Source organism: Astyanax mexicanus, chromosome 18 (genome assembly GCF_023375975.1).
Source record: "Astyanax mexicanus isolate ESR-SI-001 chromosome 18, AstMex3_surface, whole genome shotgun sequence".
Taxonomy (NCBI): domain Eukaryota; kingdom Metazoa; phylum Chordata; class Actinopteri; order Characiformes; family Acestrorhamphidae; genus Astyanax; species Astyanax mexicanus.
This window is the reverse complement of record NC_064425.1, coordinates 39,570,046-39,586,839: the sequence shown is the minus strand read 5'-3', so window position 1 is coordinate 39,586,839 and position 16,794 is coordinate 39,570,046. Positions and strand designations below refer to the sequence as shown.

At 39.3% G+C, this 16,794-nt stretch overlaps 1 protein-coding gene across 1 annotated transcript in view; it reads left to right on the top strand.

Annotated features, from left to right (window-relative positions):
• The window catches only part of si:ch211-267e7.3 (ADAMTS-like protein 2), a 41,508-nt gene extending 25,514 nt beyond the window's left edge, over window positions 1-15,994 (top strand). The window contains exons 7-18 of the mRNA XM_022674170.2: window positions 82-162; window positions 1,268-1,443; window positions 4,836-5,250; window positions 6,370-6,733; window positions 8,108-8,211; window positions 9,290-9,416; window positions 9,763-9,976; window positions 11,071-11,226; window positions 12,072-12,242; window positions 13,021-13,197; window positions 14,045-14,189; window positions 15,527-15,994. Coding sequence (XP_022529891.2) covers window positions 82-162; window positions 1,268-1,443; window positions 4,836-5,250; window positions 6,370-6,733; window positions 8,108-8,211; window positions 9,290-9,416; window positions 9,763-9,976; window positions 11,071-11,226; window positions 12,072-12,242; window positions 13,021-13,197; window positions 14,045-14,189; window positions 15,527-15,648 — 2,252 coding nt within the window. The 3' untranslated portion in view covers window positions 15,649-15,994. The remainder of the gene's footprint in view (window positions 1-81; window positions 163-1,267; window positions 1,444-4,835; window positions 5,251-6,369; window positions 6,734-8,107; window positions 8,212-9,289; window positions 9,417-9,762; window positions 9,977-11,070; window positions 11,227-12,071; window positions 12,243-13,020; window positions 13,198-14,044; window positions 14,190-15,526) is intronic.
• The last annotated feature ends 800 nt before the right edge of the window (window positions 15,995-16,794 follow it).

Sequence of the window (16,794 nt, the reverse complement as noted above, 5' to 3'; positions counted from 1 at the left end):
TCTGTAAAATTGATATGGGGAATTTATTTACACTTTAGACTAACATAGACTAATTTGTATTTTTTTTCTGTGATCGATCAGGCTATGCATTTATAACCAACATACCTAATGGAGCCACGGACATCCAGATCATTGAGCGACGGAAGACTGAAAACATCTTGGGTAAAATCTTTCTAAGCATCTAATCCAAAAATATTTTGTGGAAGTTGCAAAGTACATATTTTAGTGATCTATAGTTGAGTCGTCAACCATGCGCCATGCACTGTGCAGCTTGATTTAGGGAGTGTTGGTGTGTCTTTGCTATCGTAATGTCAGGAAAAGTATGCCTTGCCTTGCTTGAAAAAAGCAAAGAGGCATGTATTCATTCTCTTACTCAATCATGGGTGTGTTTTGGGAGTAACATGAAATGAACCAATCAGCATGTCACTTGCCATTTTTCCTTTAAGAGCCAGGTGTGCTCTGACTTTGGCGGATTGCTATTTTAACAGTGCAGCTTTTCTGCGCTTCTCAACAGATAATGACCTGCTAGTTCACACTGTTAAGGTTTGCATGCAGGTTGTTTACGGGAATGTTATTTAATTTTGTATTCTGTTTTTTGTTGATGTAAAAGTTGCTGAGATAATCATAAATGTACCTCAGCAGTGCAACCTTATTGTAACTGTACCACAGTAGAGCTATTCTAATCATGCATATACCTCGGCAGTGCTATTCTAATCATACATATACCTCAGCAGTGCTACTATAATGACATGTTTAGCTTCCTCTGCAGTTCTGCTGTAACAAATTTACCTTTGTATTGCTTTTCTAATAATAAATGTACCTCAACAGAAAGACCACCTTGCCCATCGGAGTAGATATACTGTATTCACAAGCGCCATTGCTATTTTAACCAATGCAGGTAGAAAGCATTAAAATAGACTGTTGGCAGAGTGTAAGATAGCAATGAACCTTTGCACATTGTCTTTAACTTTACTTTATCTAGAAGGTGGAGCAGCTGTAGGTAGGAGTGTGTAATAGAGTGGATGGCAGTGAGTGAAGAACACAGTGTTTAAAAACTCCAGCAGCACTGCTGTATCTGATCCACTCACTGTACCAGCAGCAGAACACACTATAACACCTCATACACCACCACAATGCTAATCAGTGCTAATCACTGCAGTGCGGATAATAAACAACCCAACACCCAAATAATAATAATAGCTGCTCTGTAGTGTATCTGACAAATGCAAATATTGACTATTTCCCATATGTACCTTGTTTTTTTTAGCTCTGTCTGATGAGTCTGGTCACTTCTTCTTCAATGGAAACACTGTGATTGACAATCCGCGAAACTTCCACATAGCAGGAACAGTATTTAAGTACAGGAGGCCAGCGAACCTCTTCTCAGATGGCTTTGAGTATATCATGGCCCAGGGCCCCATCCAGCATGGTCTGAACGTCATGGTAGGTATATAGGTATGTACTCCTGGCATTAAGAGCTGTTGTGGTCTGTCATTAACATGGAGATAATTCATTTTTCATTCACAATTATTTAGAATTATGTAGAAATCACTACTTAAAATCAATATGGTTTCATTTGAAAGCAAATGTATTTTGTTCCATTTCGTTTAATTCATTTAAGTGCAGTGTTAAATAAGGTGCATTTACATCAGGTATTATAAAAATGTCTTTAAGAATTGTAAAATTACATTTTTAGCCTAATGTCCACCCTTGTTCCTAAGTGGTTGCCATGGTGTTGCTTACCGATTACTAGTTGGTTTCTATGCCATCCCAGGTGGTTACTGTGGTGTTTGCTAGGTAAACGCTATATGTCTGTGCACTTGCCATGATGTTGCTTGCATGTTGCAAAGAATCTGATAGGTGGTTGCTATGCAGTTGTTGTGCTATAAGTGGATGCTTAGGTGTTGTCGTTCCATGTGGCTGGTACAAAAACAGTCATAAATTTACCTCAGTAGTGCTACTCTAATCATACATTTTCCTCAGCAGTTCTACTTAAACCACATGGTGACTTGAAATTTACACAGAAAAAGGCAGCCAGTCAACTTGTCGTTGATATATTGGTATAAATAATTCGTTTTTTGTCTCTGAATGCAATCAGATCCTCACAACAATGCTTGAAAATCAAGTAGAAAGCCTTCCATGGAAAATAGAGACAATTACTCCTACAATATCACAACAAACTCTTTTTAATTCCCTTGATTTTAGAAGAAACAATGGACAAATAAATGTCTCAATATATTTCTTATATAGTGTAGTATAGTTATATAGAAGTAGCTATTGACATCTAGCTTATTGTATGTAGTGCAATAGTTTAGTAGTTGCTGGTACCAAATGTAATGTATGTTTGAGAAAGAGAGAGTTAAATAGTGAGGACATTATAAGAGCTTATATAGTACAGTGAAAAAGTATTTGCCCCTACACGTTTATTTTTTTTTTTTACTTTTCTCTCATACTTAAATTTTCCACATTATCAAACTGAATTTATCAGTTTTTTTATTATGATTTCATTTATTAAGGTAAAGAAGCTATACAAACCAACTTGGCTCTATATAAAAAAGTAATTTCACTAGCCACTACCAGGCCTGAATACTGCCAGACCTGTATAATCAAAATATCACTCACATAGAATCTGTCACACAACATGAAGCAGATAAAAGATCTCTAAAAGCAACACATTGACACATTATCCCTTGATCTAAATACATTCAAAAACAGATAAGAAAAAGTCAATGATCATCTCTCAGTCTGGAAAAGGTTACAAAGTCATTCCTAAAGCTTTGGTACTCCAGCAGCTATTATCAAATGAAGAAAACATGAAAAACTGGTGAACCTTCCCAGGAGTGACTGACCTACTCCAAAAAGGACATGGACAACTCATCAAGGAGGTCACAAAAAATCCCAGAAAAACATTTAAAGAACTGAAAGTCTCACTTTACTCAGTTAAGGTCTGTGTTGATGATTCAGTAGTAAGAAACAGACTGGACAAAAATTATCTTCATGGGAGAGTTCCGAGGCAAAAAATCACTGCTGAAATAACACAACGGCCCATCTCACATTTACCAACAAACATCTTAATGATCCCCAGAACTATAGAAAAAAAAGAATTAAAACAATCTGAAAAGTGTAGGAAATCTATAAGGGGCAAATACATTTTCACGACACTGTATATGCCTACCATTTGAGGAATCAACATTTTGTGGAAGATCAGCTCCAGCAAAAGGGACAATGGCACTATCCCTGGGGAAGATGTGGAAGCAGACATGTGGCTTTGGTTTAGTGAAATACCTCCATGAGATCATGCATGGGTTGGTTGGAAACTTGGGGACTCCTAATGAAGGTGGATGTACAGGGCAGCTTTAGGTAATTTTTGGACCACTCAAGAGATCAGGAGATGATTTCTGCTTGGGCCCAGTTAATGGTTGGGTTAAGTTGTTGAGGGCATGGGGGCCCTAAGATAAGCTGGTGGGATTGTGAATGAACCACTGAGGAGGAGAGCGATTCCTTGTACACTCATCATTAAAAGAAAACAGTTGCACCAAAAAGGAAGTGTTTGATTCCATTGGGGAAAAAATACCAGGAACAATTTATACTTTGTGGGCTATATTTATTGAGTTACACCTGCAGAAGTTGTCTAATGCATCTGTAAAACAACATACCAGGCATCTCAACATTGAATTGTAGAGGTTCCTAATGGCGTCCTGGATGAGCATGGATGATCCTGTTTTAATAGCGCATCAATGTGTGCATTCAGGAAAGGTTGAGCCACTGATTGTAGGACCTCATTAACGTACTGTCAGGCTGTCAAAATGCCTGTAATCAAGAGCAGAAAGCGATAATGACTATAATGCATATATGCTGATTGTAAATGAATGTATTTTAGTAGAATGTAAATATATTAAAGTTAAAGCTTAGTTGGACTGGAGTTTGTCTGGAGTTGTCTTGAGTCTCTGCACGGATCATCTTCACACTAGACTACATACGTTTGCTATGTTCTTGTTGGAGTGTGTGTGTGTGTGTTGGGGGGGGTGTGCAGGTGTGATGGATCACAGTATAAACCAATAGGGTGTCGGAATGGTATATGTTTATACTTCTCTACATCCAATCACAATCAGATTCACTCTGGATGGATGGAGAGATTTATCTGAATGGGGGTTTTATTGAGAAGCCGGAATAAAAACAAGCTGATTTGAAATAGGAGTAACGAGGCTATTTTTTAAATGTAAGGAGTAGAAAGTTCAGATAACTGTGTGAAAATGTAGGAAGTAGAAGTAAAAAGTCGTCTGAAAAAGAATTACTCTATAGATAACCAACAAGATATTTGTACTTCTTACTTGACACCTCTGGTATTATCTTGTTCTTTTTTTGATAGCAGATGGAGTTAGGGGTGGACAGTATTATATCGTATACAATATATCGTGACACAGAAATATCGTGATATTAAAAATTCATATCGTTATAATATGGATGTTCTGTCTTAAAAGTAGTCTATTATTTATTGTGAAGCTTTAGATGTATTTAATGTATAATTGTTTTAGTTTGCAGTTTATATGCATGCACTAAATATTCTGCAATATCTTTGCTTCATTATATTATTTTATGCTATATTATTTATTGTGCCACATTATGATTATACTGTTATACTATTATACTATATTCCTGAAATTAATGAATTATTTTTCTGTTTTCCTATATCGCCAAGTATATCGTTATCACAAAAATACCCTGAAATATCGTGATATTATTTTAGAGCCATATCGCCCACCCCTAGATGGAGTTAAATAATGATATATTTAACTCTAATATTGTAACATATTTCCTTTTGTCCTCATTTACAGTACTACAACCTCAATGGAAAAATGCCTCACATTACATATGAGTACACAGTGCCACGAGTACCAGACACCAGGACGGCCACCCCAGCCTCGTACACCCTGGCACAGCCTCAGCTGGGCAGCCTCATGGTGGCTGCACTTAAAGCTCCAGCCGTTCCAGAGCCTCCGTCCAACGCCTCCTCTCCGCTTCTTCCTTTTTCCGGGAATGAGATTGAGGCTCGTGAGCGGTTAAAGAAGAAGGGGAACCAGAGCAATCCTACTGCTCCTAAAGAAAATGTGGAGGTGCGTGGGGGTCCTGAAGATGTGCGGTGGGAGCTCCAGACTCCCCATAACCTGAGCAGCTCAGCCATGGTGTTGCCTTTCAGACCGGCTGAGCTCCACAATGAGCTGGAGAGCAGTGTACACCGTCCTGTCTTTGGTAAGCACTTTAGACTTTAGGGGGGATGGACAGGTGTTTTTTTAGAGGTACACCTAAAAAAAACACACACACATCTTACAAAAAAAAAACTATGCTAACAATTGCATTATCTTAGTTTATTGTAGCTTTAATGTATCATCACTAGAGATGCACCAAAATTAAATGATATGCCCAAACCAGAACTAAATAAAACTAAATTTTCCTTGTTTTTGCCACTAAATAAATTAAATAGCCTCCTTGTGTTATTTTCTAGCGTTTCAATTAATAATTAATTCTTAAAAACATTCATTTTTTTCATGAAACCTAACTAAATGCATGTGGTACATTTGGTACATGACAAATAAACAGCATCCAAATCAGCCATAAAAATACTTTTATTTTGTCAAAATCGCCAAAAATCACTTTTTTTTATTTTTTTTTTTTACATTTTTGGAATGCACAGATAGATAAAAAGAACAAAAAACACACTTCAATAAGTTGTGCATGGTGAAAAACATTAAGTAGCAATCAAATTAGCAAATTAGCCATAAAACACACTTTCTGTTTTTCCACAAAAATTGCCAAATTATGTATGCAGTGCCTTCCTGTTAATCTTTGGACTATTCTTAAACATTCTTATATTTTTTAAAATATCACTCAAGTACGTTACAAAGCGTATATGGTGCATAATATCAAATAGCATCCAAATCAGTCATAAAAACATTTTTTTTAATCAATTAATTTTATAAGGCTTTTTATCATTTTAAACACATTCTTATTTTTTATGGAAAATAACCTAGAAATAATCTAGCAAATATCTGTAGATGGTGCATTATATCTAACATCATCCAAAATAAGCAAGAAAAAAATCATTTTTACCAAAATAATATGACTAAAAAAACCTTAATCATCCAAAATCATGACCTCATTAATTCTCACTCTTGTCAGTAAATGCAACCAAAGCCTCACAGCAATGTTCCTAGGTCTTGTAGAAAGTCTTCCCTGGTCAGTAGAGACATTTGCTTCAATAAAACAGGAAAAAAAAATATTTTTAATGCTCTTGATTTCAGAAGAAACCGTGAAGGAGCATGTGTCCCAATAATGATTATTACTTATGTAGTAAACTTTGGTCTCCTTCAGGTTCAGACTCTAACCTTATCGAAGGTGACTCCTCCAGTCTGAAGAATGAGACGCAGGCTGTTGGTCAGCCCATGGTGAAGAGTCTCCTGTATGAGCTGCTGTCTCAGGCTACGGGCCCCCGCCTGCCGTGCCCGGACCCTGACACTGCCGTGCTCTCGGACTGTGCCATTTTAAAGCTGAACGCCAGCTCCTCTCTGGATAACAGCCTGGCTCTGGAGATCTACCCCGGCAGCCTGGACCTGCACACCTCAGACGGAGAGCTGGTGCTGGACCAGCATCCTGAGGCCAACAGCACCGGAGCTCACCAAACTAACCTCCTCCAGCTCCACCAGGTAGAGCCAGTGCAGGTCCCCCACTCTGAGAGGTAAGAGGCAACCGTGTTTATGCCTTTAGGGATGGAAAGTGCAGTGGTGTGCAATCTCTTGTTAAAATTATGAACTGGTCTCCAAGAAGCATATGGTTAAAGTGACGCATCATAAGCATGATATTTATATTTTTTTAATTTTATAATGAAACTCTGCCATCTCTAGAAAAAACCTGTCAATGCAAACAATTACACAAACTTTGTCCCAACAAACCGCGTCCACTGGCTTCTCTAACCAGCTGCCTAACACTCTGAACATTGGCAAAACTTGCATCCACATAGCAGAAGAAGACCATAAGTCACTATAAGTTCCTAAGTTAATGAAAAAAACTGTGTAAAGTGACAATAGATCAAAAAACCCTTTTAACCCACTGCAGCAAATAAGAAAAGCTCTGTAATATAAAAAAAAGAAATACTAAGTAACATGAAGTCATTAATATCATTGTTGTAGTCCGTACTAATGTTATATACAGAGGTTGGAAAATATTGCAATGCACACAACATTATGGGTGACACACCAGAGTTCAAAAGAGGACAAATTGTTGGTGCACGTCTTGCTGGAGCATCTGTGAACAAGACAGCAAGTCTTTGTGATGTATCAAGAGCCACGGTATCCAGGGTAATGTCAGCATACCACCAAGAAGGACCAACCACATCCAACAGGATTAACTGTGGACGCTGTAAGAGGAAGCTGTCTGAAAGGGATGTTCGGGTGCTAACCCGGATTGTATCCAAAAAACATAAAACCACAGCTGATCAAATCACGGCAGAATTCAATGTGCACCTCAACTCTCCTGTTTCCACCAGAACTGTCCGTCACCACAATAAATTATTGTGGTCTAAAACCAGGTGTTTCAGTTTCATTGTCCAACCCCTGTACTTGTTAATGTAAAATACCAATATGATGCTCATTGCTATCTTACACCCAACCAACAGTCTATTTTCAAGTCTTGTGTCTGCACCATTTAAATAGCACAACGGTGTTTGTGAAAATACAGTATCTACGCCGATGGGCGTGGTGGTCTCGAAAAAAAGGTGTGTTGGAATGGAAAACACAGGTGCGCCACTGACTGAATACAACCTAGACAGATAGCAACGGTCAAAAGTTTGTTGCTATTTTGGCGGTTCATTGTCAACAGGCGCATCCCTAACAAGTATACACCCCTGTTTGTTACGCAAACATGGAAACACAGCAGTGCTCAAATCTAGCTTTTCCATCAACAATAAATAGAGTACTAAATAAAATAAAATATTCCTTTCTCTCTCTCTCTCTCTTTCTCTCTCTCTCTCTCTCTTTCTTTCTCTCTCTGTCTCTCTCTCTGTCTCTCTCTCTCTCTCTCTCTCTCTCTCTCTCTCTCTCTCTCTCCACTTCAGTAATGAGTTTGACGTGGTGTCTCTCGACCATGACGTCAGTCTGGCTGATATGTACAGATGGAAGGTATCTGCGTACGCACCCTGCAGTTCTACATGTACCACAGGTGCAATCATAAAACACCACCACACAAACAATTCAACCATTTCTACTAAATACACTGGCCTACTGCCACATGCTACCACTTACTACACTGCACTGTCCACTGTGGGTGGTAATGTTAGCCTTCTATGATGTATTTCTGGTAGACACGTGACACTGTGGATCAAGAAATATTGTAAGACACACCTAAAATTATTACATTTTTCCAAAATTCAACAGTGCGCCTTATAATCCGGTACACCTTTTGTAGGAATTCCACTAGTCAAGTATTAATGAGCAGTAAAGCAACTCCGCAGCAGCTGGGTGCAGCAGCATTAGCATCAGATGCTAACCGAAGCGCTAGCTCTATTTTATTTAGAGGCGAATATATTTGACTGTAGTCTGCGTGTTTGCTGTGTTAAAACAAGCTACGTGGGACGAACCCCTAGCTGATAATGCCCTGGGTTACCAGAGCACTCAGGGTTCCTCAGTGTAGCGCTGTCGGGCGGCATTTTTACATCCCGCAAATGCTGCAATTTTCAGGAGAGAAATCTGTGTACATTAATAGCCAGCACTCATTTGACTTTGAATTTTTTTTTTTTTAAGGAATTACAGTTTTGTTTACTTAAGCGCTTCCCCATTAGAATATCCTTACTCACTTCGATGTAGGCTTCCTTACTAGTGGCACTTAATAATCCAGTTCGCCTTATGTATAAAAGTAAATCAGAAATAGATGTCTATTGATATACAAGTGCGCCTTATAGTCCTAAAAAATCCAGTAAATGCCTGCCATGAGCTGGCTGACCAGGGTTCTGCCTACTCTGGACCAACTTTATTCACAATAGGAGTAAAAACTGCAATTTATATACTGCTGTCCCATGACTTTTGGCATATCAGTGTACAAAACTACACACACACACACACACACACACACAGAAGTGTGTACAGATCAACACACTGTTAGTAACCCAACAAAATACATAATATGACGCATTTTGGCACCTCAGTCTAAAATACTCTCTCTTTCCCTCTCTCCTGCTTTCCCTCTCTCTCTCCATCTCTCTCTCTCTCTCTCTCTCTCTCACTCTCTCTTTCTCTCTCAGGCATCAGCACCTCGTACGCCCTCTGTGTGAGGTATGATGGCTCAGAGGTGGACGAGAGCTACTGCGACGCTCTGACCCGACCTGAGCCCACTCATGAGTTCTGTACAGGCAAGGAGTGTCCACCAAGGTCAGAGACAGCAGATACAGGCTGCATTCATCATACAGTGCATGTGTAGATGACAAAAAGTTTTATTCTATAAACTACGGACATTTCTCCCAAATTCCAAATAAAAATATTGTCATTTAGAGCATTTCTTCGCAGAAAATGAGAAATGGCTGAAATAGTAATAAACTATATGGTTGTATTTTGTGTGAATTACGTTGTTGCACTTTATATAATTTGCATTATTGATTTATGTAAGTGAATATATATATGTCTGATTAAATAAAACATGTATCATTGGTTTTAAATCAAAGAAAAAAGCAGCTGTGATTATTTATGTTATGTATTTGTACGTGAATGTGTGTGTTAGGTGGGAGACGAGCCGCTGGAGTGAGTGTTCTCGGACGTGTGGGGAGGGTTTTCAGTTTCGGACGGTGCGCTGCTGGAAGATGATGGCTCCGGGGTTCGACAGCTCTGTGTATGATGATCTGTGCCACGCTGCAGAGCTGCAGAAGCCCATGGCACGAAAAGCCTGCAAGAGCAAGTCCTGTGGACCTCAGTGGGAGGTGTCTGACTGGTCTGAGGTCAGCACTGAGTGTGTTTTTATTTTTCACCCTAAAATGAAAACTTCTGTTTACATATACCATATATATACTGTACAGTTGTATGAAAAAGGTTGGGCACTCCTGATAAATGTCTTTATAAATTATTGGTTGTTTGGATCAGCAATTTTACTTAAATATATCATATAGCAGATGAACACAGTGATATTTGAGAAATGAAATTAAGTTTATAAGATTTACAGAAAGTGTGCAATAATTCTTTAAACTAAATTAGGCAGGTGCAGAATTTTGAGACCAAGGACATCAATATTAAGTAGATCCTCCTTTTGCAGAAATAACAGCCTCTAAACTCTTCCTATAGCTTCCAATGAGAGTCTGGCTTCTGGTTGAAGGTATTTTGGATCATTCTTCTTTACAAAACATTCGAATCATCTCCAGCTCAACTTTAACAAGATTCCCAGTACCTGCACTGATCACACAGCCCCACAGCACGATGAACCACCACCACATTTTACTGTGGGGAGCAGTAAAGTGTTTATGTTGGAATGCTGTGTTCTTTTTCCTCCATGCATAAATAACCTCCCTCCATTTTACTTTCACAGCACCTTATTCCAAAATAAAGTTGGCTTGTTCAAATGTGCTTTAGCTTTAGCATACCTCAAGCGACTCTGTTTGTGGCGTGTGCTCAGAAAAGGCTTCTTCTGCATTACTCTCCCATACAGCCTCTCCTTGTGCAAAGTGCATTGCATAGTAAACGATGCACAGTGACTCCATCTGCAGTAAGATGATGCTGTAGGTGTTTGGAGCTCTGGAGGTCTGTGGGTTGACTATGACTGTTCTCATCATCCTTCTCCTCTGATTATCTGAGATTTTTCTTGTTCTGTCACTTCAGGTCTTAACTAGAACTGTGTCTGTGGTTCTTCCATTTCCTCACTCTGTTCCTCACAGTGGAAACTGACTGCTAAAGTTATTCAAATCAATAAAACAATGGTGCCCAAATTTATGCACCTGGTTAATTTTGTTTAAAGAATTAAGATTCAAACAACTGCAAGTGTTTTTGGTGAGGATTGTATTGTGGTGTAATTGTGTGTGTGTGCTTGCTTGCTGTGCTGCAGTGTTCAGCGCGGTGTGGAGGCCGTGGTGTGAGGAGTAGGGAGGTGCGCTGTTCTATGGACACTCGACTGTGTAATGAATCTACTCGGCCCCCCAGCCAGAGAGAGTGTGAGGGGCCGCCGTGTGACCGCAGGTGGACGGTCTCTGACTGGGGGCCTGTGAGTATCTCTGTGATTATACTGCGGTATTTCTGCAGCAGCAACAAGGATAGAAAAGGGCATGATATTAATCACCATTAAATAATTTTTTTTACACAATTACAGTATACAAAAACATTCATACACCACTGTAGTCAATAATATTGTGAACAAAATTATTCACAATGTGTCACATTATTCTTAAAAAAAATATATATATATATATATATATATATATATATATATATATATATATTCTATAATTTATGGGCCCTATTTTACACCCTGTACAAGGCATGTTGCGATGCTTATTGCTATCTAACCCCCTCCAACAGTCTATTTTCATTTTCACCCTTCATAGTTTAAATAGAAACAAGGCTTGTGAATATATCTACGCCGATGAGTGTGGTTGTCTGGAAGTGAGGTGTGATCAGGTAAATTCCTGGCATATTACTATCTTGGCAACAGAAAACACAGGTGCGCCAATGACTGAACACAACCTAGGCAGATATCAACTGTCAGATTTTCATTACTCTCTTGCCAGTGAATTGTCCACACATGCATCCCTAATGTACATACACCTCCGCTGAGAATTGTTGGACACGTCCAGGTAGCTGCGCCCTTGACATAGCAATCCACCAAGGTCAGAACTCTTTAAGAGAATGGCAAATGATGCGCTGAACATGGCTAAAATAGGGTCCATAGTATTAGTGTGTAGTAAACAATTGGAACACATCCTATATATTTAACACACACAGTCTTGTTGTTAATTCTTCGATTCGTTAATATTAATCTCTCTGTTTTCATCTCTTCACCCCGACTCTGTCCGGCGGTTCTGCCCTCGTTCCTCCTGGCTGTGGTTGAAGTGCTCAGGGCTGTGTGGGGAAGGGCGGATGACGCGGTACGTGGTCTGTAAGAGTGGAAACGGTAAAGTGATCTCAGACGGTCAGTGTGATCCAGACCTGAAGCCCCTGGCAGTGCACCCCTGTGGAGACAGAGTCTGCCCCGCCCACTGGGTGGAGCAGGAGTGGGAGCAGGTAAGTGCTCGTGCCACTGATTTTCAGTTTTTAATAGGTTTTGTTGGTTTAAACCAGAGACTGTTAAAAAAAATGGACGCCATGTCGCTGTTCTCATTCATTCAATGAAAATGAAGTCAAAATCTTCCTCCATGTTGGTGATCTTGAAACCTGAGTCTGTAGAGTAGAGACCAGAGGAGGAAGAAAGACTGTGGAGAGACAGCCTACTCATTTAAATAACCCCGCCCCTTAGGCTGCCTCCACAGAGCTCACACAGTCTACGGTCCCGCCCATACAGTCATTGGTCCCACCCCGGCTAGATGTAACCCAGACCTTTTACAATAACCACACCTTTTTAAATAGAGCTGAATAACATTTTAAAAATGAATTATGTGGGGATTTAAAATTTGACAATATAAGCAGAGGTTACACTAGCTGTTACATTTAAATAATGGAGGTAGAATTACAGTATATTGGAGAAAAAAAAAACGAGATTGAAAGTTTTTGTCTGTTTTGCCATTGAAACCTATGGGAATGGGTGGGGTTACACAGCTTTCTGAAACCGAACAGCAGGGGGCGCCCGACCTGTGCTGGCTTCACTTTTGAGAGACAATGCTCTGTCCAGCTATACACAGTCTATGGTTTATACTAATTTGTAATATTAGTCACTTCAATCTGCTGTGTTTAATGTGCAAAAAGTTATGGGACAGCAGTAGGTAAATCGAGCCTGGGCACAGTTATGATGTTTAAGGTGTGTTCAGCTGTCAGTAACTCCGTGTCTTTGTGTGTTTGTGTGCAGTGTAATGCCACCTGTGGCCGCGGGGTGAAGACCCGGCAGGTGGTGTGTGCAGGACTGGAAGCCGGAGTGTTTAAGGAGTATCCGGAGCACACGTGTGCTGGAGTGCTGCAGCCTGAGCAAAGTACTGCCTGTTTCGAGAGACCCTGCTCCAAATGGTTCACTACAGCGTGGTCTCAGGTAACACTGTTTTCCATACCTTATTTGTTCTAGATCTGGAAAAATGGTTTTATTTTGGTTCTAGTTAAAATAGCAGGTGTAAATCCATGGTTAACAACCTTTGGACTTGATAGAACACAGTGGATCAACACCAGCAGATGACATGTCTCTCCAAACCATCACTGATCATCAGTAAATTTTACATTTCATTTGTAAATCGAGGGAGCAGAGTCTGGAGAAAGAGTGGAGAGACACAGTCCAAACTGCTCGAGGTCTTGTGTGAAGTTTCCACAATCTGATGGTTTGGAGAGACATGTGATCTGCTGGTGTTGATCCACTGTGTTTTATTATCAAGTCTAAAGTCAGTGCAGTTTTGTTTTCCCACAAAATCTTACAGCACTTCATGCTTCCCTCTGCTACTGACAACTTTTATGAAGATGGGGATTTCATTTTCTAGCAGGACTTGGCACACTGCCCACACTGCCAAAAGTATAATTTGTCTTATATAATATATTCAAATTCAAAGACACTGATTTTTTCGGGTTTTATTGGCTGTAAGCCATAATCATCAACAATAAAAGAAATAAAGGCTTAAAATAGATCACTCTGTGTGCAATACATCTATATAATATTTCTATTTGCAGCCCTTCTCTTCTACAGGAACTAGATAATCTGTTTGTGTGTGTATTTGCACATCTGTGTCAGCAATTGGTGCAACTTAGACTAGTTGAATGCAGCATTCATTAGAAAGGGTGTCCACAAATATTTGGACATTATGGATAATGTATGTGTTTTGCCTTAGAGCTCTCACTTTTGTACTAATGTGAGTTTGTATGTTAATGTGTTTATGTGTGTGTGTGTGGTACAGTGCAGTAAGACGTGTGGCAGTGGTGTGCGGGTGAGGGAGGTGAAGTGCTACCAGGGGGAGGAGATCGGCCATAGCTGTGATTCAGTTCTGAAGCCGCAGGCCAGACAAAGCTGTGAGGTACAGGCCTGTCCCACCGAGGCACCAGGTAACACTAACACACACACACACTTATGTGATTTACCCCGTAAGCTCTTTTACTCCATGTGCGGTTATTAACGGAAACTAATGCATAAAGTGCAAAGATCTGCTCTGGATCTATTTTTGATATGTGCAGCAGTCTAGCAGTTTCTATGCATAAACAAAACAGAATGCAGTACTCTTAACTCTAATATATAATCTACTGGCCAATAACCATAGCAACAATCAGCTGTATATTCAACTAAAAGTGCATTTCCTGAGGAAAACGCAGATTGGTTGCACAACTGCTCTGCATTGTAGATTAATAAAAAAAATATATGAAGAAAAACATATGGAATTATTTTGTTAACAAAAAATTGTTTAAACAAACCAGAATTTGTTTTATATGTTAGATTATTCAAAGTAGCTCCTCTTGCTTAGATGACATCTTTGCGCATCTTGGCTGGATTTTCTCAGTCATCTTTATGAGGTAGAGTGTTAGAATGTTCAGCTTTCAGTTAACAGCTGTGCTGAACTCAAGAGTAAATGTGTTTGAGAGCATCAGTTGTAAAGTTGTGAAGAGTTGGTAGAGTTGGTATACAGTGAATAGCTCTATTTGAGTAATGTTCTAATCCATATTATGGATTAGAACATTAAGAACTACTCAAATAAGTAAAGAAAAAATACTTCAAGAGATGAAGGTCGGTCAATCCGAAACATTTCAAGAACTTTGAATGTATCCTCAAGTGCAGTTATGATAAAACTGGCTCTCATCAGGAGCACCCCAGGAAAGAAAGAGCGAAAGTTACCTCTGTTGCACAGGATAAGTTCACCAGAGTTACCAGCATCAGAAACCACAAGTTAACAGCTCCCCAGATAAGAGCACCTAAATGCTTCACAGATTATTTTAGTTTGTTTAACACTTTTAAGTTACTACATGATTTCCTAGGTGTTTATTCATAGTCTTAATAACTTTAGTATTCATTTATAATGTAATAAAAATAGAAAAAAAATAAAACATTAAATGAGAAGGTGTGTCCAAACTTTTGACTGGTACTGTAGATGAGCTGTAGATGAGTTATTGTGTACTAGCATGGTTAGTTTTTGTAATATTATGTATTAACATCTGCGTACATATTGTTGTACATACTTTATAGTGTTTTGATTTGGTGTTACTATGGATGTAAGTTGTATATATTAATTATTTGTAAGTACTGCAAATTTAAGATTAACTTTTTAGAAAGTTCTGGTGTTCAGACCTGATAGTTTTACCTGTAGTTACTATTGATTTACTTAAGTGCATATTAAACATAAAGTGAAACTTTAATTTTGCACGCTCATTGGTTTGATCTGTATCATTTTTAGCTGAGGACGCTTGTCAGGACAAGGCGACGGCTAACTGCGCGCTGGTCCTGCGGGTAAAGCTGTGCACACACTGGTACTACAGAAAGGCCTGCTGTCTGTCCTGCAAGACGAAAGGCCAGTAAACGAGCTGCTGGACCCGAGCTGTGGTATTCCACACAATGTGAACCCCCTCACCCCACACGCTGGGCGCACTGTAAACCCGCAACCTGCATAAAGAAGGTGCTATGATAAAGGGGTCTGCTCCACAGGCCCCCACCGGCAGCTCCCGTGACTGGACTGCAGTCTCTGGTCCACTGGTTGAGAAGGCACTGCATGTGGTTGACCACAGTTAACTGATGCTGTCTGATTACACTGAAAAGAGTCATGCATTGTATTTACGTGCCATATGTATCCATTTCTAAAATTGGCTGGGATTTTGCAGCAACACAAAGCATGAGACTTCTAATACACCCACCCCCATGCTTCACAGTGGGCAGAGTTTTTTTTTTTTCATGAACCTGTGCCCTGTTCACTATATACACTCTAAATATAGGTCAACAAAAAGAGAGAGAGCATTGTCTACATTAATCACAAGGTCTTACACAGTCAGGCGATTGCTTGAGAATCTCCACACCTGTGTAAGTTGTAAGGTGTTATCTTGTGAGCGAGGTTAAACAATAGCTAGCATGGTCATAGCAAGGTGGTGTAAATCATGGTAGTTGGATCTAATAGATCTAATAGTGGGTTCAAATGAATGGAACATTACATTTCCGAAGGGAATAAGTCACAGAAGGCATTACCACCCAAAAGTGGACCATTAATCGTGACTGCAGGCATCTATTGAGGTTTAATTGACTAATTGACTGATTTTTAACTGGAAATACATTAAGAGTAACCTTCAATGTCAGTGCAGCCAAGCATTTTCAAATGAAAGGGATTAAAAAATAGCTCAAACTAAGTTTAATCAGGTTAACCTAACAGGAAAGACTCAGCAAAGTAAAATCAGCAAAGGAAAATGGCAAAATAATTAAAAACAAAACATTTATTAAAAATCTGAGCTTTTCAAATAAACAATTATTGAGTTCATATTTTTTTTATTCAAGATCGGAGGACTGAAGTTTGGAATAACAATCGTTTTTGATCATCCTAACATTAGAAGACTTTTTGTGAATGTCTTTTGGAAGAAGCAAATCAGTCTCAACATCAGCTTGATTATCCTGGCCAGGCATTAAAGAGCTCAGATTGACTTCCACAGTTCCCCTGAACTGCCCTTTTTTACTAATATTTTA